Raw genomic sequence first — 23179 nt, 5'->3', positions numbered from 1 at the left:
CTCTCTCCAATATGATATATTCACATTATAATGCTTGATCTGTAGATAAAAGGCTGTGGATTTGCATAAAATGACTTTATTTTGTGTATTTGTATTTTATGTTTGTTGCTGTTTTAAAACGACTCGCTACCGTGTGCCTGTTCACACCACAAGGACTAATCGGCATCAAACGCACAATAACTGGAATTTAAAACTTCACTATGTGAACAAACAAATGATCAATAAACTGTTGGACAGATATAGGCTAAACTAGGATTTGTGCGCTCGACATTTCTTCGCTTTGTGCCGTGAACTTTTAAATGCGCACTTGTGCAGCGCAGCGCTGAACACTGTGACTCCACGTTGCTTTGAGCACATCATGCTGCACCCGCGATGCGCATACGCGCTTTGTGCGCTCTGTTTTGAAGCGTTTCATATTATCATGGTTTTTCCTGTATTTTTTACTGCACAATACATTTAAAATAAGCATACTTTAATTGTATATTATATTGTATGCACTAAAGCTGGTGAAAACTATCTCAGGTCCACAATGTCAGATGACAGATTAAGCAATTTAGGTGTTCTAAGTATTGAGTCAAGGAGGGCAAAGGCCTTAAATCTAGATGAATTTGCTGAATTATTTTGCAAAAAAACACAAAAATCGTAGAATACAGTTAATGTGACTGATTCTGAATATGTAATGCAAATCTAAAAAATATAATGGAAATGCAAATACATTGTTGAATGATTGTAAACATGGTATTTTGCCTGTTAATGCCTACAGTGCAGTGCAGAAAATGATATGACAACAATAAGGTCTAAATGTAACTGGCCCCTCTAACAGTACAACTGGCCCCAGCTTGGCCCCCCCAGTTGAAATGGTCTAGAACCGCCACTGCGTACCTGCACTTTTTCTTGCGTACCGCTACTTCACGCATGTAGCTGGTACTCTACCACTGACAAAAAAGCGTCTGTCACGCCCATTTCACATATACTCCGTTTGCAATGCGTATGCGGTGCTTATTATGACCGCCGCTAGCGTAGCTAGCGAAAGCGGTCATATAGGGATTGTCAAAGTTTTTTTTTTTTTTTTTTTGTCATCTACTGAATTTTTCGTCAACGATACCAGGGACACCGAAACACCGGGGAACATGTGAAGAAATTTTTATGGTATGTTGGTCTTAAGGGCCCACATCAACCTAGCCCATAATCGATTGTCAAAGTTTTTTGTGTTTTTTTCCCGTCATCTACTGAATTTTTTCGTCAACGATACCAGGGACACCGAAACACCGGGGAACATGAAATTTGGTGGGCATGTAGCCCCACTAGATTTTTACGGAAAAATTTCGTTTGGTCCCCGGGGGCCACTCCCACCACGCGCTGGGCCCCCCCAAACCCAAAAAATGCAGTTTTTCCTAAATAACTACCTGAACCGTGGCACAGAGGATGAAGAAATTTTTATGGTATGTTGCTCTTAAGGGCCCACATCAACCTAGCCCATAATCACTCATTTGTGATTTGCACCCCTCCCATAAAAAATAAAAATGCAATATTATTCTGCTTTAATCGCCCCTATCTACAGTTGAGATGTTCAGAACTGCACCATATTTCATGTGTATGATTAACTTGACATCCTCTGGGGGTATGCTAAGTTTCGTAGAATTTCATCCATGGGGGGGTATAAAATAAATTCATTTATGTGCACATTTAGTGACTGTACACTCATCGGCCTGTAGATGGTGGTGTTGAGCGAAGGGTTGCTGGTTTAGGATGATACTGTCACTAAGGTTGCCAACTGTCCCGAATTAGGCGGGACGTCCCGCATTTTGGGCCTAATTTATTTGTCCCTTGCGTGACCTCCCGTGTCCCGTTTTTTGACAAGCTGATAAACCACTGACTGATACAACAGCAACAGCAGCAGTGCTGACCACGACACTTGAGAATGATCACCGACACCTGTCATCATCCAATCACAGCTTTTTTTAATCACTGTTTTGAGACAAATCATTGTTTGATTTGCGAACATCCTCTGCCGTCTGGTCGCTTCCGCTTCAAGCCGGACTCGTCTCGCGCTAACGGTAATTTCCTTTCACTGTCCACGTTTTGATTTCGGCTAATCAATTTTGGCGAATGCAAACAACGTGATTATTGTTCATGAGTCTAACATCCAGCCACGCAAGAAAACATGTAAGGCCGGCTACACACTGGCTGCGTGGCGTAAGCGTCTCAGCTGCGTGGCGTGTCCGTTTTTATTTCGGCTCCCATGTTAACAGGTTAGAGCTTGCACACTGCCTGCGTGACACGCGCGTCTCAGGCGCGGCTCGAGCCGCGCGGAAAACGCGTGCATGCTAGAAATAGAACCGACGCCTATTTTTCACGCGACACGCAAGCGTCTTGGAAGCGTTTCCATGCAAAATTGAATAGGAAAAGATGTTTCTATGTCAATTTGACACGAATACCTATAAATACATGTCATTATGATGTTTGAAAGTGTCTAGGGTTTGACATAAATGCAAATATAAATGTAATTTAAAAAAATATTATCGATTTTCAAATACTGTCTGTCAGTACAGAACGAAATATTCTATAGCCTATTTTGACGTCAACACTGCCGACGTTGTCTTTGCTGCTATATATTTATGTTTAACATGAAGTATAGGCCTTCCACAACTCTCTCCCCATATGTCGAATATATCACCAATGAGGCTTATCATATGTCACCTAGCAGCAGCAGCGCCGCGTCAGACACGCTTCTGGTGTGCAAAGACATGGAAAACGCCTCGCAAACGCCACGCAGCTGACACGCAACAGAAACGCCACGCTCACGCCACGCAGCCAGTGTGTCACCGGCCTAATCTACCTGAGGGAATAATATGCTCAAAAAACATTTCTGATTATTATTAATGTTTTAAAGCTTTTAGAAAGTACATAGAAAGCTTTTGTAACATTATCTTAACTGTCACTTTTGATTAATGTAATGCATCCTTGCTGAATAAAAGTAGGCAATTACTTTCTTTATTTTTTTCCCCCAAAAATAATCTTACTAACCCCAAACTTTTGAACTGTAAGCCTAGTGTATAATGTTAAAAAAGCTTTCTATTTTAGATAAATGCTGTTATTTTGAACTATGGTTTGTTTGTAATGTGACTTTTTTCATGTATGACATTAAAATTATTTTTAGAATTAAATACATAAATAGGTTAAGCAATACAAATGTGTTTATGTCTGATAACCTTTTAAACACAAACTTAACTGCAGACACTGAAATGACGTACACTGTGTGATACAGTACAAATATTTTGAGTGTCCCTCATTTTCCTATAAATAACCACGATTGTCCCGCATTTTCCTTTTCTGAAGTTGGCAACCCTAACTGTCACACACACACATGCAGGAATACAAACAAACGCAAGCATGCACACACACTGACATCCACACGCACAGACACACACACATACAAATCCACATGCACAGACACACACGCGCACACACATGTACGCACGCATACATACACGCACAGACACACACACACACAGACACACACATACACAAACACACACACATACACACACACACAGACAGACATGCACATACTACTACTTTTTTTAGGTATATACATAAACACGCAATACAGCCAAATTGCTCCACGTCATTTCTTTTTGTGGAAAGCCAGTGCAGGCCTGAGCGGCGGTCATATTTTGTACCGCCATGCGGTACATCTAGTTTTTTTCCGCACCCATATTAACAGGTTAGAGCTTTCACACTGCACGCGCATGCGGTCCGGCAATGCGTTCCAGGAACGGTGCGTATACAGCAGTGCAACGATCATTTCTGCACCAAGTCTATTTTCGCTGTGCTGCACGCGCTGAATTAAAGTGACAGCGCATGGTTCGTGGTCAAAATTAACACAGAATATGACATGAAAATATAATAATCTCACTATAAATGCATTTAATTAAATAAAATGTAGTAATCTCACCATAAATGTATTTTTGGACTTGCAGACTTGGAGTAGTTCCGTTTTCACACACACACACGCACGCACGCACGCGCGCGCACACACACACACACGACTTGTTTAAATACATTTATTTTGTTAATAAATATCAATAAATTGTTGTTGTACCAGCAATATCTCCAAGTTTTGTTTTTCACTGTAGAAATCTCAAATGTCGTGATTACTTGCCAATGCAAGAGAGTACCGGCACATTTTTTACCCCACTTCAAGCACTGCCTGTAACATGTATTTAACATTAAGAATAGGGATGTGCCGGTCGGGAAATAATTGTGATAACACCAGTGTTATCCATTACAGCTGCACATTTATCAAGAAAAGATATTTGTTAATGGCATTCAGCATCTGTAGCGCTTATTTAGCGAAATATTTTTTTACTAACAAAAGTTAGGCTATCTTGAGCTTTTTTCTCCGCTATCCTCCAGTCAATCATCTCGCTGTCTCACTCTAGCGGCTATGAATACAGTTACAGTAACATTTTAATTTTGCATCATCGGTACCCATCACCATCAGCAGTTTTGCATTAGGCCTACTACAGTATTTGCAATGACCACCCCTTGTCCAACAACACTGAGCGTATATTGTCTAAAAGAAGAGTTATGACTGCTGCGTTACACTTGACTGAATTGGTCTAGCGCAGCACCACACAGATTTAACTCTGCTCTGCTAAATAAAACCGGCTGGGTGCAGATTAATATAATATTTCTGATATAAATATTTCTGTGAAACGCGTTAAGTTGCACAGAAGAAAGCCCAATCTAGGACCTGCCCTGTAGCCTACAGTTATTATTTTGTTGAACAGAACTGGGGAACTACTGATGACGTCACAGGCTCAGATTTGCTTGACCAATTGGCTGAAAGGCTTAAAAATTCAACCATGCTGAATTTCAGCCCATAAAAATGCAAGCCCTAAAAATATGCAAGCATGGTTAATACAATGCCTATTTTTTTCCAAGTTGTGCAATTCAACAACCACGTGCAGGCTATTTCTCCCCAAAATGTATGCAGTAGACATGTGTCTTTACATAAGGACCTCATGCGTTGTGTGTTTTGCATGTTACAGGTGTTTATGATAACTCAAACAAACACCACTAGTGTGATAAGAACATATGATGTTGACTCAACCTCCAATTAAGGACACAAGTTTTGTAACAAAGGGATGAATGGAAAAACATTGAATAACTTCATGGATATTATGTGAAGAACTCAAAAACTTTTGAGTTGTATTGATATATTGGCCAATTAATTTTTTATTTAAATATATCATGGGTAACAAACCAAACCGTTATTTTCAAAGTTCCGAACCTTCATTGCAGACTAAAACGTCCAAATGTTTAAACATTAAGGGTGTAATTTAATTCTAGAAAAGGAAAAACAATATTCACCCTGAAAGTTGCAAGATGCAATGTGACAAAACATAAAATCCAAATTCATGGAGTAATGAGAATAAAGTTGTCAGACTTGAAAGCAAAGTGCTTTTTCATAAACCAACATAACTGTAAAACTATAAAGCTTGATGGATTCAGGCAGTTTCTTCAGGAAAACGTAAATCACAGATGTGCACAATGATTCAGAGATGGTGCTGGAGAATTACATTTTAAATGATGAATTGCTACCTTTTATATCAGTGTTTTGATTGTCTTTAGCTTAAAATGCATTTCTTCAGGCTAAAATGTTGCTTACGTGACAGATATGGGATTTAGATTATCACATTCACACAAATTAAAGCTTTAATGTGTTCTGTCACAAAATTAATTATTTTTTTTTCTTATTTAAAATGTACAATCATGTAAAATAAGCAAAATAGTTGGTCATTAAAATACTGACGGCACATGGATTCTCGAGAAACCTTTTGAGTTTTATTTTAAAGCTTTAGTTTCAAAGATGTGGAAAGCCTGTGACTTGTTGATCACCTTCTTCTGAGAAGTTCAACTCAAGGTGTGTTTACTTAACCTTCAACATCTGTTTGAGCAGATGCCCAGGTTCCCCAAACCTATTCTAATGAGTGTTTATTTAAGTTGAAGAGGGTGGAGTTTGTGATATAACCAAAAGATGTAACGGTCTATATATATACTAAACTTTGTCACTGTTCTTTACCTTCCACTCTTGAGTCCAAACAGGTAAGGTGATTGCTTTGAGTCTGCAACTATTCAACCTTTAATTCACATTTTCTTGTTATGCTCATTAAGTATGAATTTCTGTTTTTTTTTCAGGTTCAAGCTGAAAGAATGCAGGCTCTTCAGGTTCTGTCTCTGACTTTGCTGTCCGTGCTGGCGGTCAGCGCTCAGTCCATCAGCTCTGGAAAATGTCCAGAACCTCCTGTTCAGCAAAACTTTGATCCTGCTAGGGTAAACGTTTGCTTATACACTGTAAAATATTCCACCTATTTAAAAGCTTAAGTTCAGCTGCTGGCTTTATAATTAACTTGGTTGTACAAGTCATTTCAACTTAAATCACATTAAACAGACTTTAAAAAAATAACTTACAAAAAATATTATTTTGATGAGTTTAAGTAATGTAAAAACATAAGTTACCTTGACTTAATCATATCTTCTTTTTTTTACTTTGTAAATGTTTCTTAATCTGTATATTTACTTTTTTATTATCAGGAACATCATTATGAACCACTTTGTCAACATAAAATAAATCCCATATTGATAACAAAAACAATAGCATTTGTTCATATGAAACTTCATTTTCAGCCACAAAATTACCTGTATTATCACAGGAAAAAATCTAGCATATTTTTATCATTTATTTATAATAACTTATCATTTTGTTCTTTTATAGTACATGGGCAGATGGCATGAGATCATGAAGATTCCAGCCCCGTTCCAGTTGGGCGAGTGCGGCCAGGCCACTTATACTCTGAGTGACGGCATTGTCCTGGTTCGAAATGATGAGCTTCTGTAAGTATTGATGAGCAAATAGTACGATATAAATAAAATATCATACATTTGTTAATATTCAGACTATAATAAGTATATTTACAAATAAAATAATAAATCAAATAAAATTGATTCTGATATTCAGAATATTCAAAAGAGTTTTGCACTTTCTTCTGAAATGGCTTAAATTAATATCTTTTCTCTGAACATCCTCACAGTGCTAATGGCACTATCAGCTTCATTGAGGGAACTGCCAAGATTGTAGATGCATCGGAGCCTGCCAAACTTGAAGTCAGCTTCTTTGAAAGTAAGTCTAAACAAATCATTCTTTTCAGCTGGTTAATTTGATTTTATTAATGAATCTTTGATTTGAGTCATCCATGATGTTCTCTTTCAGATGCTCCTGATGCCCCTTACTGGGTGCTGGCCACTGATTATGATGAATACACCCTGGTTTATTCGTGCTCTGATTTCGCCGGTCTCTTTCACGCTGAGTTTTCATGGATCATGAGCAGGACACGCACACTTCCCAAGGAGACCGTCTCTGCGCTGTTAGACATCCTCAAATCCCAAGGCATCAGTACTGATGGTTTTACTGAGACCGACCAGACACCGGGACTGTGCAGCGGCATGCCTTAATACAGCCTTGAATAATGAGCAACTGTGAGATGTGTTGTGGTCTAATTTTTTTTTCTTTTTTTTTTCGTAATATTCCCACAACATATTCTTAATCAGTGGTCTGTGGCATGAGAATGTGAATAAAGGACAACATATCAAAATGCTGCCTTTTGTCATTTGTTTTGTTATAGGTTTTGTTGTAAGATATTCTTGGCATTTGCTTTGCATAATATGCACCTGTTGTTAAGTAGTAAAACGTTTGCTTTATGACCAAAACAATACGGTAATAAGGTAATAACTTGCTATGCCTTTCAGCTGACATTATAAAGTTAACCAATATTCAACTAGCTATTGAAGAATTTTTGTAGGCTATACTCTTGCAAGAAATGCATCCTTTCTAAAATTTTGCCAATAGATAAGTAAGAATTTTAATGATGACATCCAGATGACATTAATACAATTTGAAAAAGAAGAGAGAAGAGTTCAGGAGCAGAAGAGCTTTTAAAAGGCTGATCCGCTGTAGTGCCAGGCGCACTGTGAATGGACGAGAGATATGGGTGCCATCTATTGCAAAAATGGTTGAGGACAGCGGTGATTCCATGCTTGATGAAATCTCGAAATCCGAACCCTTGTCCATTGGCGAATAGCCAGCAAAAAAAGACCCCAAAGATTTCCTTGGCCACCTCCAATGTCCAAAGGCATGCCAAAACCACCTATGAACGATGGAATGAGTGAAGGGATTTGACCGGCTGAGATGGAGAGAGGCAGCACAGCAGAGAAGATATAACCTACAGAAAATAAGCTGTGGTTGGCAGAGCTCAATAAGCCTAAAAAACATTAAAAAGCATTTCTTCCTTGGTCTTAACATATGTAAATGTTATGTTAGGTAATGTTTGTGAATACATGGAGCTTCAACACTCTTTTAAAAACTTTTTAAACTTTTTTTGCTACCTGCAGTTGACTTAGCTCATAGAAAACCTCATACAAAATATAAAAACACATTAAAATGTACATGTGTGTGAACATAAAATATAGATATGAATTAAAACAGACCAGATCACTGTAAATAAAATCACTAATAATGGCATCTCCTGGAGAGATGAACGTGCAAATGTAAATTGTTCAGATCAGTATTGATCAGCAACTATTTATAATGATTTATTATTATTTTTATCTGAGTATGCATCATTTTACATGTTTATTGTGCAGGTATAAGTTACAAGATCTTGCTTCTGTATTTTTTTGTCACATGTCTCTTCACAGTATTACTTTGTGTGAATGCGATGTAACACACTTCTTTCATTAAAATAATCTTGGATCTATGACACATGGATCTCTGCTTTGGTAGACTTTCTCTGACCACACAGTTCACGCAGTGCTTCACAAGAAACATCATTTTATAAAGTCTCTATATAATATTATTAAACTGTGGGACAGGCTCTTGAAAAAAGGGTCTCACTGCTTTATTTACAGAAGTTCTTTATCCATTGGTATCAAGATTTGACATCATGAAGCCAAAGGCACTTCTTTCATGAAAAAGATTACACAATAAAGTTTACATATGGTTGCATTTAAAAAGTAGGGCAAATAGCAAAATACACATTAAGAATAACAGTAAATGAACGCTCCGGTTACTAACATTTCCCTGAGATAATGGGAACGAGCATTGAGTGAATCACCGTTTTCTCAGAAAAAAATCCCGATTCGACTGAGAAGCGGCAGCGTTGACTCGCATGCAGCTGTAGAGCACGCTCGTTCCCGTTATCTCAGGGAACCAAAGTTACAATAGTAACTGGAGCGTTCCCTTTTGAAATGGTCTCTCCCATTGGTGAACAATACACCATAGGGCCGTACAAGCGCAGAACAAAAGCTGTCCTATGAGCCCAGTCTAAGGGAGCCAATACGAGGACCCTAGGAAACATAGGCTAATTACGAGGCTCAGGCCACAAGGCTGGAGCCTAAAACACAGTCCAGACTGGCAACGTGCACTGCCCTCAGGGAGCCCAGGTTTCACTGTGTAAAGCCATTTTGTAAAGAGACCACGACCTGAGGCCGCCCTGGCAATTTATGAAGACCACCACCGCCATGTTGTCTGAACAGACGAGGACGTGGTGCTAGGGCTGGCAGGAAGATTTTGAGAGCCAGAAAACCGCCATCATTTCGAGGCAGTTGATATGCAGGCGTTGCTCCAGGCTGGACCAGGAGCCGAACTCCGGTCTGCCCTCGCACAGAGTTCCCCAACTCGAGTTGGAGGCATCTGTCGTGACAACCTTCCTTCTGGAATTCAGTCCCAATTGGACGCTTGCCCAATATAGGCGAGGGTCCTTCCGAGGAGCCACAGCTGTGACACAGCGATGGTCCACCTTGAGGCGATGGAACTTTTCTCCTTTTCCTTCACCAAACCTGTTCTGCTCACAGAAAATCTGAGGATATTGTAACTTGATGATTTTGGTAAAATAATGTCTGTTTTTGCTTTTCAAACTCCGAATGGTTTCAGGCTGGATAGAAGGCTGAAATATCATAGGCAAACGTTAACAAATCAGGCTTTAGAATTCTGAGAAAATGGAGGTCCAAAGCTTGATTCACGCAATATGTTAGACCGTTTCGAAAGGGAACTAGAATTTATTGTAATCAATTTGAATTATTCACACTTTTAATATCACGCTTACTCATTTGCATGCCTAGGCCTATGTCGAAAACGGCTCCGTTAATGTTTCTTGTCTTGTCACATTCAGTTATTTAACTTACATGTCTCCACATCTCCACTTCAAATATGCGAAATCTGACAAAAACCCGAGTAGTTTGCATTACTGGATATTAAAAATAATTTTACTTAAACTCTTCTCTTTTTTCCTGTTCTGTAACTGATAAAAAATAAAGATGAAAAACCGCACTCTCAAGGTATAATTTCATAAATTTATTGTAACCATGTCCACACAGACGTGTTTCGGCCTAAGCCATCATCAGTGTGTACTGTGAAACACCGAAAAGATTGTTTTTTTTAAAAACATCACAGGTGAACCTCATTCCTCAAATCATCAGAACCATCAGGTGCATCAAGTTACCAACATTGTGGAAACACAAGGAATAACACAACACAACCGGCCATAGATAATGTTCACATGTGACCCTTATGAACAATTACCAAAAAATAAATAAATAAATAAAAAATAGAAAAATACAAAAATATTATTATTATTTTTTTTTTTTAAACAATCTTTTCTGTGTTTCACAGTACACACTGATGATGGCTTAGGCTGAAACGTGTCTGTGTGGACACGGTTACAATAAATTTATGAAATTATACCTTGAGAGTGCGGTTTTTCATCTTTATTTTTGATAACTTTTTTACTACTCGCACCCATAAATGATTTGGGAGTTGAGCGCGCCTGTTCTCAATATTCTGTAACTGATAACCCACAGTTCATCAGTAAATCACTGACCAATTAAGATTAAAAGTTCAAATTAGTAATAGCTAAAAATTACTCTAAATACTCTAAAATTCTGAACAACAGTTTTAAATTACAAAAAATGTTGAACTATTAAAAACCAGCTCACTGTAAAAGCAAACAAATAACATTCACTCAGTCAGTAAGGGAGTAACTCACTCATTCACTCATACTCTTAGTCAACTATGCAGTTACTAATTGTGGTATTAGATGAAGTTGTTCATCCCAAATGTCTAGGCTTTAACGGCAATCGAGACAATATGATTCTACAGCAGGTCAAGTTGATACAGTGGCTTTCAGCAGCTGTACCCCACTGACCATAGCACATTTCTCTATATTGCACAATAACACTAAAATAAACTAACATCAAACATACATTATTCAGTCTTTGCAATCAAATAATTTGCATAGATAAAATCAATTTATGAATTGTTCTTATTTTAAATTATATGAAGACATATGATCTTTTCTATACGGTCACATTTATGACCATATTTCTATAATCTTACAAATCGTCTTTGTAATTTTTAGTTGGGCTCAAAGGAAGGGAAAAGGGCATTTAACGAGAAAACTTTCGGGATGCATGCCAAAAAGAATAACTTTTTATGTAATGTTCAATTACACAATGTTCAGAGCAATGTTTTATGACAATTATTGAGAACTAGGTGTCATTTATCTGTTCATTCTTCAATGTCAGTTGGATGTGATAAAAATGTATATAACCAGCTCTTCTTGAGAACTACAATTGTGTGGCATTCCCCTTATTAGAGAATGAAAGGATCAAGGTTTGTTTGAATGACCTTTGTGTGAAACAAGCCCCCTGTATGAACAGATGTGAAGAGCCCCAAACTTCCACAAGAAAATCAATAGTCCAGGGGGCAGGGTTTACTGCCATAGCATGGATTATATATCCTTCAAGAATCAAGATCACACCCAAGATCACAGGTAAGATGAGGTTTGAATGTCCTCCTTCTCTATTACTTTTACACAATAATGTAACAAATGATTTTGACTAAAACTGCTAAAACTACTTTTTGGAGTTTATATCCATTCAGGTGAAACTGAGAGAATAGGCTTGTGGCGAGCAGGACGAGGCAGAGGGCCCTGAGAGAACGGCGCGAGGCCGGTGGCGTGATTACTGATGAGCGACACCTGCGCGACGAACTGGTCTCGTATCTCTCACGGAGGAGCGGAAGCATACAAGGTGGAGCGACGACAGTGAAGAGCGAGAGAGGAACAGGCCTGGACTTATGTTGTGTTTTGTTTTATTATATGTGGGTGAACGTGATTTCACCAAGTACCACATATTCCTGGATCAACATCTTTGTTCCACCGCTGTCCTGTTGCACATTGGTCACCACACATTTGATTTTGGCGGACAGAAGGTCCTCAAATATTAATATCTGAATTTATGATTGATATGTATATATCATAGATAGACTTGATAAATCTGAACAAAAAAATACACTGACCCAAATCCAACCAAAATGCCCTTTAGTTTAATAAATAAATAAATTAGAATCAAATAAAAGATTTTACCTGAGAAAATGTGTTTTCTCCAAAACTTCTTTTTTGTGATGTCTTGATTCCCAGTGGCTGCAAAGATTATTTAAAATGTTGGGTTGTTTCAACCAACAAACCCATTTCGTTGGGTTTAAAATTGAAATAAATAAATATCCATATTAAACAACCCAGCATTTTTTTAAGTGTAGTTGCAGAGTTTACATGTCTACTTTACTGTGTAAAGAATTATGAAAATAATGTATTATGAAACTAAACGCCGTCTAAAAAGCCGTCTTAGTTCATACTGCAGGTCTATGTACAGTATGCTAATAACGGTATGTCCTTTAGGGGGCAGAGGTCACAGGTCTTTTGTATTTGGCATGTATTCGTGGTCATTGTGGTTACACTTTGTGTTTGTTTATGTCTGTTTATTTATCTGTTTAATTTCAATGGAGAGTTCCCTTATCCTTTAGCATAATTCGGACTTCACAAACAGAGTTGTTTTGGGGTTAAACCCCACATTATCCCTTTGCCTCACTGTGACTCTATAATACAGTGCACAAACAGGCAGGGCAGAAATCCCTCTTAAAAAGCTTACTCCTCATAGATTCTTAAATTAGTGGTTTACATGTGTTAATACTCTGCTCTCTCGAAGTCTAAGCACTTTATTCGTGATTCTCTCTTTTTTGGCTGATATGAGTCCACAACATGTGCAATGTTTTCGTCTAATCGTGCATCTCAGCAAACACTCAAATGATAACCATCAAGAACGGCTGATGTCTGAATTATGTTGTGTGTTGAGTGTTACGTTTGTTATTCAAGCACACCAAACTATGATTCATTGCAGTCCACACTGCAAATCATCTGACTCAGTTTTGAGTAGATTCAAAAAGGGGGAAACATGCACCTTTTTCCAAACAGTAATTCAGTGACATTTCACACAGTAAAATCACTAATTCTTAAGGTGAAGATATTGTTTAATTTATGCCATATTGGTGTGTAGTTATTTGGATTTTTGATTTAAAACAATGTAAAAATTTAATCGAAAAAGGTTGTGATAATTTGTGATGTAATCATGTAAAAAAAAAAAAAAAAAAACATCTTTGGTTCAAAGAGTATTTTTAGTTTCAACTGACTAGAAATTTGATTTGGTCAAACAAACAAAAAATTCAGTTGAGAAAAAGTAAATCGATTACTTGTAACCATTTTTTATTTATTTTTTACTTTGATCCAACGAGACAAAAGTGTAAAAATGCTACTAATAGATCTATGTTCATGTATTCTATGTATGGTTCAGAATTGTATTGTAGATATTGTTTGTAGAACAATGATGAGTGTTTAGTCAAACCTGTGTGAATGACTTGTACAAAATATACCGTATTTTCCGGACTATAAGTCGCACTTTTTTTCATAGTTTGGCTGGCCCTGCGACTTATATTCAGGTGCGACTTATATATCAAAATTAATTCAGACTGAGATGAACCAAGATAAAACATTACCGTCTACAGCCGCGAGAGGGCGCTCTAGTTGGCGGAGTTATTCAGAAGCGACACCATATGAAGAAAATTTAATGGATTCAGTGATGTGGAATGAGATCGCGGGAGCTTGTTGAACTTGTTTACTGGTAACTTGCTTGTTGGACTCCCTGGCTTATGTTAATTTAGCCTATTCAGCCTCCCAGGTATATGTTCTTTATGCTATTGTGTAGCTGAATAACTGTTAATGTGTTGCGTTAACACACCGGACACCTACTCAGCCTGTTGTTCTGTGTGCTACTGTGTAGTTAAATAACTTGCCTTTCCAGATTAAATGTATGTTCTTGGTCTTGGATTTTGTGAAATAAATTTCTAAATAAATGCGACTTATACTCCAGTGCGACTTATATATGTTTTTTTCCTCTTCATGACGCATTTTTTGACTGATGCGACTTATACTCCGGAGCGACTTATAGTCCGGAAAATACGGTATATATTTTTTAATTCGGATTAATAAGATTTAATTTGTATTTTTGTGTGAAAAAAATCAGATTTTTGTGTTGAATTTAGACTGTCAAAAAATATTTTATAAATAATATTACACAGAACTGCATAATTGTCAACTTCAAATAATTTTAGCTTTTTGTCAGTAAGATGTTTTAATTTAAATGCTTATGATCACCAAGTCTGCATTTATTTAAAAAAATAAATTTATATATTTATAAAATAAAAAAACAGTAATATTGTGAAATATAATTACAGTTTAAAATATTTAAAAATGTAATTTATTCTGACGAAAAACAAACTGAATTTTCAGCATCATTACTCCAGTCTTCATCACATGATGAAATCATTCTAATATGCTGATTTGATGCTCAAGAAAGATTTTCAGAAACAAAAATAAGGCAGTTGTGCTGCTTAATACTTTTGTGGAAACTGTCATATTGTTTATTCAGGAATCTTTAATGAACAGAAAGTTCAAAAGAACAGCCTTTATTTGAAACAGAAATCGTTATAACATTATAAATGTCTTTACTGAATAAATGTATCAATTTCTGACCCCAAATCTTTTTTTTTAAATTGTATATTGTAATTTTCAAGGCCTCAAGTTCAAATGCTATTTGATGAAATACTATAGTAGTAATGTCATCAAAAAGCACTTGAGATTCCTACGGTTTTACAAGCATTTGTTTACTCATTTCTTACAAAGCTCTGCACAGGAGGTGGTGTGTGGGGCCCTTTATAATAATCAGCAAAACAGCTTTATTAGCCCTCTGTCAGCTTATCCCCACGGGAGATGAACACTTGCCGCCAATCTCTGCGTCTCCCAAGAATCTGTTTTCCAGCTAAACGCTCATATGCCGCCCAATTGTGTGCACACCTATCCCTGTACTAATTCTCCCTGATCCTCTCAGTGTTAAAAAATATAAGTCTGGGAACTGCAGACGATGCTGTATGCAGGTGGTGAGCACAAACTGTCAGATTAACAAGTCTGAGCACATGATCATCCACAACATAGTCAGGAGGGCAGGCGCCCAATTAATGCAACCAGATATAGTCTCTGATTAACACAACGAGAATGACTTCTATGAGTTGCACTTGAAAGGCACATGCACATCCTGCTTGGTTTCAATTGACTGTCTTTTCCATGGAAAAGGAAGCTGAGCGTTTAGGTGTCTTACCCTCTGTCTTAAAGTGCTAACAGGGGATTACTGAGGTAAATGTTGAAAGAGGTTTAGCCACTGTGCTTAGGCAGTGCTCTTAATTACATTTCAGCAGAGTGTCCTGCATGCAGTTGGACGAGAGATCATAGTGATGTCAGGTAAGGGGGGGCTTAAGCAGGCAGATAAAGCCAAGCTAATAGAGATAACATGAATCTGTAATTAAAGGTCTTTTTTAGTTAAGACAAGGAGCTGGCACTTGTTGGCCAAGGCACCTGCGGCAGGACTGAAGACTTGACAGTCCTGAGAGTTGTTGACCTCCTTCCTTTTTTGTTGCAGCTTCGGGTCTCATACTCATTTTGGAATCATTTTTCTTGTTTGGAATGAATGTATTGATATTCACTTCCTGACTAAGAAGAACCTGGACAGATTCCCATTTCTCTGGCCAACATTCAGAGGTGAGTCTAATGTCTCATCTGTCTTTATGGCTTCACTTTTCCTTCCATTTGGTGTTTTTCTAGTTTTTGTTGTATATTTTTAACCTGTAATGTAAGGTTAATGATTTAGACTGGATTTAAAACATGTTCATGTTCACTGTAGAACCATTGCAATGGTGTGCAACATTGTCATTGCACAGTATAGAATGTCATCAGTATATGATGGCATCACTTTTTTTTCTGCAGAGCTGTGCTTTATAGCTGAATTGAACTCATTTCATAATAACTGATTAACTTTAAATCAACACTGAACTGATTTCAGTTGATATAATGACACTGTTGTCTTTTTAGAGCTGCTTTACAGCAGAATTTAATTCTGTTTGATTCACTGAATTATTTTCCTGTTTATCACTGTAAAGCTTCTTTAAAACTATCTGTAATGTATAAAGGGTGACTTGACTTGAGTTGACTTGACTAGAACATGCAATTAATTTTAACCATCTTTATTCCTTTAAATGTTAATATTAAATTGAACTGTTTGTTATGTGCCAAAGAAGTGATCAAGAACAAGGTAGTTGGTAGTGTTCGTATCATTGTCACTTCTGTTAATAACTGTCTTGGACTTGGATGTGTACCATTGGAATTATTGTGTGCCCTTACCGTACAAAGGAAGTACATTAGACCAGATGATTATTATCTACTCTACTCTATGACCTACCCAAATGCAAGGCTTGATTTAAGTCGTCAGCAGTTTTCCCTTAATTTATTCCTTTAATGAGATTAGTCTCAAGCAAATCCATCCATTACAAGTCTGTGACTTGGATATGGCATCACTTGTCGCATGTGTGACAAGTGATGGAATAATGTATTTATTTATTCCAAAAGGGGGTCATATTTATATGAAGAACATTGTTTGTCCAAAAAAATCATGTGTTTATCAACATCAGTCTATGAATTTTCAAATGATATGAATTAATATGTTTGGGTATTATTTGAAAATATATTGACAGATACATTTTGATAAAAGTTATCAAATGAATTTTGAAAAAGTATTTTAAAAATGATCTATAGAAATATGTTCATAGATAATAAATATCATTCTTTCATTCTATAATAAACAGACTCTTCTGTGTATCAGGGAGGGTCTTAACACAGTTGACGGAGTGTCTGCCTGCACCACATTTAACACATAAACCGATTGTATCCCAGATTTATCCCCAAGGTGTTTTTAGGACATCTCTGGGGCTAATGGAGGCTAATAGGCTTAGCACTTAGGGTGTATTGTCCGGTATGCTTACAGGCAAGGTTTGCTGAGGGTAAAACTCTAAACTCTGGGATTACCTCCAACACATCCCTTTAAAATGCTGTATAGTCAGGACTTAGCTAATAGGATCTGAGGGGGGAATAGGGGCCCTGAAGGTAGTTTGGGGGTTGGCTGAAAAGCGTACCGCACGCATGCAGGTCAGCAGATGTAGCAGGCAGACTGCTGGACTAACAGGAGGATTAGTGGACTCAGATTAGAACGGCTCCTCATAACGGGTAATACGCACAGAGGCAGTCCCAAGCAGAGCACAGGAGAATTATCCAGTAATAAAGATCTGTATAGATCTAATTATCTAGACCATGTTATTATTCCAGTAAAGAAAATCTTGCAGGTTGAGAAATAGACAATAAGCCTACATGACAATCATCATAATATAGGCTAATATAAAATAATATAATATAATATAATATAATATAATATAATATAATATAATATAATATAATATAATATAATATAATATAATATAATATAATATAATGCACAGAAAGTTAAAAGTTAGACTACACAGGAAATAATAGGGGCAAATCGCAACTACTTGTTACACTAAACAAGCTAATAACTTTAACTGGAAATCTCAAACTACTGAGGAACAAAAGTGTTCACAAATTTGTTACAGCCTATCATTTTCCCTCTCTATCTGCTTTCTCAATATCAGACTGAAAGGAGCGACATTACGGAAATATCTTACGCCTGAGTGAGTGAAGATAAAGCAAAGGAGAGGTGAACAGGTAGACTACTTTATTACATCACATCTCCTTTATAACATTGACATTTGAGTTCTTGGAATGTTTTTATTGAATCTTAAATGCGTGTCGTTCACTGACCTGACAAGAAAAGAAAATCTTTAGTAGGACTGTTAGAAAATAAAAAACACTATTGCTCTATTAGCCCTGAAGAGTCGCTGTGATCGGTTGTGTGTGAATTCTATGCCATTTGTCTCTGTGCTATTTCAGTAGTGACTGTAAATAGTTAGACTACATCATGCCAAGTACACAATGTTCCATACGTTCCAGACAGTCTGTGCATTAAAGGGATCATTTACCCAAAAATGAATGTTTTTGTCATCATGTTGTTCCAAACCTGTATGTGTTTCTTTCTTCTGTTGAACACTAAAGAAGATATTTTACCAACATTCTTCAAAATATCATCTTTTGTGTTCAGCACAAGAAAGAAACTCATACAGGTTTGGAACAACATGAGGGTGAGTAAATGATGACAGAAACATTCATTTTTGGGTAAATGATCCCTTAAAAGGTATAGGTCAATCAAAAATTAAACTTTTGTCATCATTTACTCACCCTCATGTTGTTCCAAACATGTATGCATTTATTTCTTCTTTTGAACACAAAAAAAGATATTTTGAAGAATGTTGATCACCAAAAGATTTAATTTCCCATTGACTTCTGTTGTTTTTTTGTTTGTTTTTTGTCCCTATAATGCAGTGGGGTTTTTTTTTTATTAGAGATTTTTTTAATTAGAGAATGTGTATGTTTGTTACACTCAAGGAGGAAGCAGTGTCATGACCCCACGTGACCAGCTGAGGAAGATATCAGCGCTGGGAGAGCAAGGCGCCATAGATGAGAAACACTGGTACCGACTGATCAATGGAATGTCTGCTGGAGGTGAGAGTTCATCACGGAAGTGGCACTGTCCATGAAACACTTTACCTAGAGCTGATCACAGTCTTGAAAAAAATATGGCTAAGAAAGAACTAATACTATTACTGACACCTTCATCTGTTACCCTGCGTGTGAAACAGAGTTGCGGCAAAGGCAGGAGCTCATGATGAGGAACCAGATGGCCATGGCTCCACAGATCTTGGCTCAGGGGCAGCAGAGACTGCAGGGTGTTCCAGCGCAGTTTGATCCCCGCTTCATGGAGAGGTCAGTTAGAATGAACTCTAAAACTAGCAAGACAGTAAAAGAGAAGCTCTAATACTAAGAATGAGATTTAATTGTTAATGGACAATTTCAGTTATTACTGTAGGCCAGTAAGAAACCTGTGTGTAAACCTCATTCTTTTGGCCTCAAGAGGCAACAACTGACGCTAGAGGTCTTTAGCTTCCTTGTTAGCGTGCTCGCCTCCCACGCCAGAGACTCTGGTTCGAATCCCACGTGGGTCGAATAGGACCGGTTACATTTGGTGCCGTGACCCAGACGTGAGTGAGTTTTGGGGGGTGAGTGTAACGGACAGAAGCCAGTAAGACCTTGTAAATCTTACTTCCTTTGGCCTCAAGAGGCGCTCAAGGGGCTGAGGTCTTTAGCTTCCTTGTTACCGCACCCGCCTCCCACGCCAGAGACCCCTAGTTCGAATCCTGCTCCGAGCTGGTCGAGTACCGGTTACACTCACTACAGTACAAGAATCATGTGTGCAATGTAAAGTACAATAATAGTAGATCATATTTACATTGAAAATAAAATTGCAGTTAGTGCAAAATTAAATCGATTAAAAAAGTAAGATAAAAATACAGTGAATAAACTATGCAGTTTCAACTAGACTAAAAATGTACATACTTAAATAAAAAAAAAATTTGTCACACACACACAACCACACACAGTATGACAGAAGGACATGCTTGGTAATAGAAAGAACAGGAAATACAGAAAAAATAGAACATGCATAAGAATAAAATGTTACAGTAATAGAATTACAACACAATGTAGAAATATATTAGATAGCAGAATAAAGTCAAACAAGATGTAAGCTGGACTTTAATGATGAAGGAAACCTCTTTATCTGCAGAGAACTGGTGCAGCCCACTGAGATGGTATCAGCTGATGGTAGACAAATGCACATGGGTGCCCACCTCGGCCCACCTCTGCCCCAAAACTCCAATGTTATTCAAGGCAGGGGATTCCCTGGCACAGGTTGGAATGGAATAATATACAGGTTCATTTTAGAGAATAGGGGAAGCTCACTGAACAAACTAATTTTATTAATTTGATTAATTTCCAGGTTACAGCTTCCTTCCAACTGAAACCATGGAGACGGTTGCCAGGCGACAAGAGTTAATTCACAAACAGAACATAGCCAGGTAAATGTCTGTGTATTTGCCTGCTATGTAAAACAATATTGGAGTAAAAAATATGAATACAATACAAAGCTATTAACAAATGTAATAAGTTTTTTCTTTTTCTTTTTTTTCAATGAGGATGGAGATGAATGCTATCCTGCATCAAAAAGAGTTGGAGAACGCCCACCAAAAGGGTCTTATTGGTATGGAGAATCCCATGATGTACCAGGGCATCCAACCCAATCCAATGGCCTTCAGGGGCCGCCAGCGACTCCCGGATGGTCATGATGTATTCGTCCACCGCACCACACTTGAAGACCTGCATGCTAACAGTCTCCTCATGTCAAGCCCTTACCCACAGATCAGCACACTGCAAAGGGAGCGAGGACGCAGGACAGGCAGGAGGACCACCAATCATAAGAGCTCAGACAGCAACATCACTCTCCCTAAAGGCCAATCAGAAGAGAAGAACATCGAGCAAAGTCCAGGAGCTGCATCGGGGGAGGAGAAGGAAGCTGAAGGGAAAGGTGAAATGAGCAGTGAGGACACCAGCAGCAAACCACACCAAACCAAAGTAGAAACAGAGCTGTCTTCAGCCAGCAGTAGGAAAAGTTTTAAGGAAGGAGAGCCAGGGATTCGCAAGGCATGTATTAGTGGACAGGAGGGTTGTGCAGAAGTCAACAACTGCAATGTCGGCAACAGTGAAAAAGACATTTCCAACCCTTGCTCGGCTTTCCAAGAAAAGTTTCTGTACCCATCTGCCGCCGGCCCTCTCACAGGGATGCCCTACATGCTCCCCGTGCCAGGAAATGGACTTCTACCACTTGGTGTGTTTTTATTATTTAATTTAAATTAGCTTATATTTTTATCATTTCATTTTCATTTTAGATAAAGTTTTAATTTTGTAACGTGCTTTTTTTTTATTTATTTTTTTTAGTTTGAGTCATTTTAGTACTTCAACTTCATCTTTTTAACTAACTATTTATTTCAGTTATGCAAAGGCAACATTTCTAACTTTCAGGGTTTCTTAATAAAGTTTTGTTTTTCATCTAATATTTATATTTTATTTTTAGCTTTATTTCAATTAAAGAAAACATTTTTATAGTCAGTATATGATTGGCTGTTTGTTGGGCATGTTTTGTGAGCCAATATACATTTCTCTTAAGAAATATTAAGATGATGATGACACATTATAGTCAATGCTACCTATTAATTTGTTTTGTTTTCAACTAGGTCCTCCTAATATGTTTCTTAATGGAGAAGAGATGTCTGATATTCGCAAATGGACAGTTGATGACGTCTTCAACTTTATCAGTGAAATACCAAGCTGCGCTGAATATGCACAGGTAATAGAAATGTAAAATGACAAAATGTAATTATAATTTTAAAGCTGTTTTTCAATCTTATTCTTTTGTGTGTCATCCACTTCAGACATTCAAAGACCACATGATTGACGGAGAGACGTTACCTCTTCTTACAGAGGAGCATCTCCTGGATACACTTAGGTTAAAGCTTGGGCCGGCGCTCAAGATACGATCACAGGTATTTACAATGTTTTAAAAGGACAAGATTCTCTACATATAATATCCCAATAAGCAGGTTAATCATTAAAATTAAATTAAGTTAGAATTAAGAAAATTAAATATATTTTAAAATCAAACAGAAGCTGCAATAATCTTTTCTTTCCTGTTGTATATATCTGAGTAAAAAGGCTTCTCAAGCAAGAACAAATGTAGGGCGGGACTTGCTTTTGTTGTCGTTTGCTATTGGTCGATCTCATGTGAGTGACAGGTTGTCCCGCCCTCATGCCAGTGAACGTCATCAGAGAAGAGATGTTGCCGCAAGAGGGAGGGGGAGTTATTTTGATGAAAGATTATGAGGTCGCACAGAGTTTTTTAAAATAATCATGTGCACGGATAAAATCATTTATAATAAACACTGCAATATTCCATAAAAAAGAATTGTCAATTCTGATGTCATGGTGTATTTAAGGATTCTTTCTATCCTCCAATGGGTCCTTGATCTTCAAAAGGTTAAAGATTTTTAAAGAATTACCCTTTTTACTCACTAGGTTATTCTACTCTCTTTTTAGTTGTCCCGACGGATGGGTAGCATGTTCTACAACATGATGAACTTGCCCCTGCCTGTCTCTGGCCTGCAGCCTCCACCTGAGAAAAGTGGGGACAGATCATCAGACATCAGCTCCCCCCTCAACTGCAACAGCGTGGAGCTTCTCAGCAGCCCCAGAGACACAGAGGCCCTTAAATCTACGGAGCCCGTCAGTGAAGCTGATAATCCTTCACCGACCCAGATGAGTGAGACCACCTGAAAGAGCACAACTATTGGACTTCTTTTTATTCCACCTCAAAATTCTTTACTGTTTTGACACCAAATGCATAAGGTAGACAGAAACTGACATAGTGAATATACTGATCACATATATTTTTAAATCACAAATATATAATGATCTGTGTAATACATAGGTTCAAAATGTGCTCCAACAGACTTAGACTGTTGAATGTTGGGTTTTTCTACGTATATTATGTATATTTTGTAATAAATTAGCAAATCAATTAAAATATTTTGTCCTTATTATTTTTTATTGTAAAATTGTATTTTGGTTTTTACTTCAAACTTGAATTATTCTCTATTGTTGTGTGTTGTTTGCTGTGAAGTTAATAAAAAAAAAAATTATTCCTTTGGTCTTTGTTTGGTTAAATTGGTATGTCAATTTTTTTTTAAAAGATTTAAATACAGAATTTTCCACACAAAAAATTCACAAAATCTTTACTATTCTTTTCTTTTTCAACAAATGAA

General features: G+C 37.4%; 2 protein-coding genes across 3 annotated transcripts; both read left to right on the top strand.

The window, feature by feature from the left end:
* The first annotated feature begins 6054 nt into the window (after positions 1-6054).
* Positions 6055-7744, top strand: LOC311086260 (apolipoprotein D-like). The gene is made up of 5 exons (XM_084119053.1): positions 6055-6114; positions 6208-6342; positions 6785-6903; positions 7101-7189; positions 7280-7744. Exons 2-5 carry the CDS (start codon positions 6223-6225, stop codon positions 7519-7521), a joined length of 570 nt encoding a protein of 189 aa, XP_083975179.1. The 5' UTR covers positions 6055-6114; positions 6208-6222; the 3' UTR covers positions 7522-7744.
* Positions 7745-15474: 7730 nt separating this feature from the next.
* On the top strand, positions 15475-23064 carry samd7 (sterile alpha motif domain containing 7). Of its 2 annotated transcripts, none has more exons than XM_084120051.1 (11): positions 15475-15644; positions 15928-16046; positions 18005-18077; positions 18855-18971; positions 19109-19232; positions 20092-20216; positions 20305-20383; positions 20501-21189; positions 21596-21708; positions 21794-21904; positions 22455-23064. In XM_084120051.1, the coding sequence occupies exons 4-11, from the start codon at positions 18869-18871 to the stop codon at positions 22689-22691; spliced, it is 1581 nt and encodes a 526-aa protein (XP_083976177.1). In that variant the 5' UTR covers positions 15475-15644; positions 15928-16046; positions 18005-18077; positions 18855-18868; the 3' UTR covers positions 22692-23064. The 2 variants fall into 2 exon arrangements, with proteins under 2 accessions (XP_083976177.1, XP_083976176.1); XM_084120050.1 differs by having other exon boundaries at positions 15478-15749.
* Positions 23065-23179: the final 115 nt, after the last annotated feature.

This window comes from Abramis brama (assembly GCF_963993115.1).
Source record: "Abramis brama genome assembly, chromosome: 7".
In the NCBI taxonomy this organism is placed as follows: domain Eukaryota; kingdom Metazoa; phylum Chordata; class Actinopteri; order Cypriniformes; family Leuciscidae; genus Abramis; species Abramis brama.
This window is presented reverse-complemented; position numbering and strand designations above follow the sequence as displayed.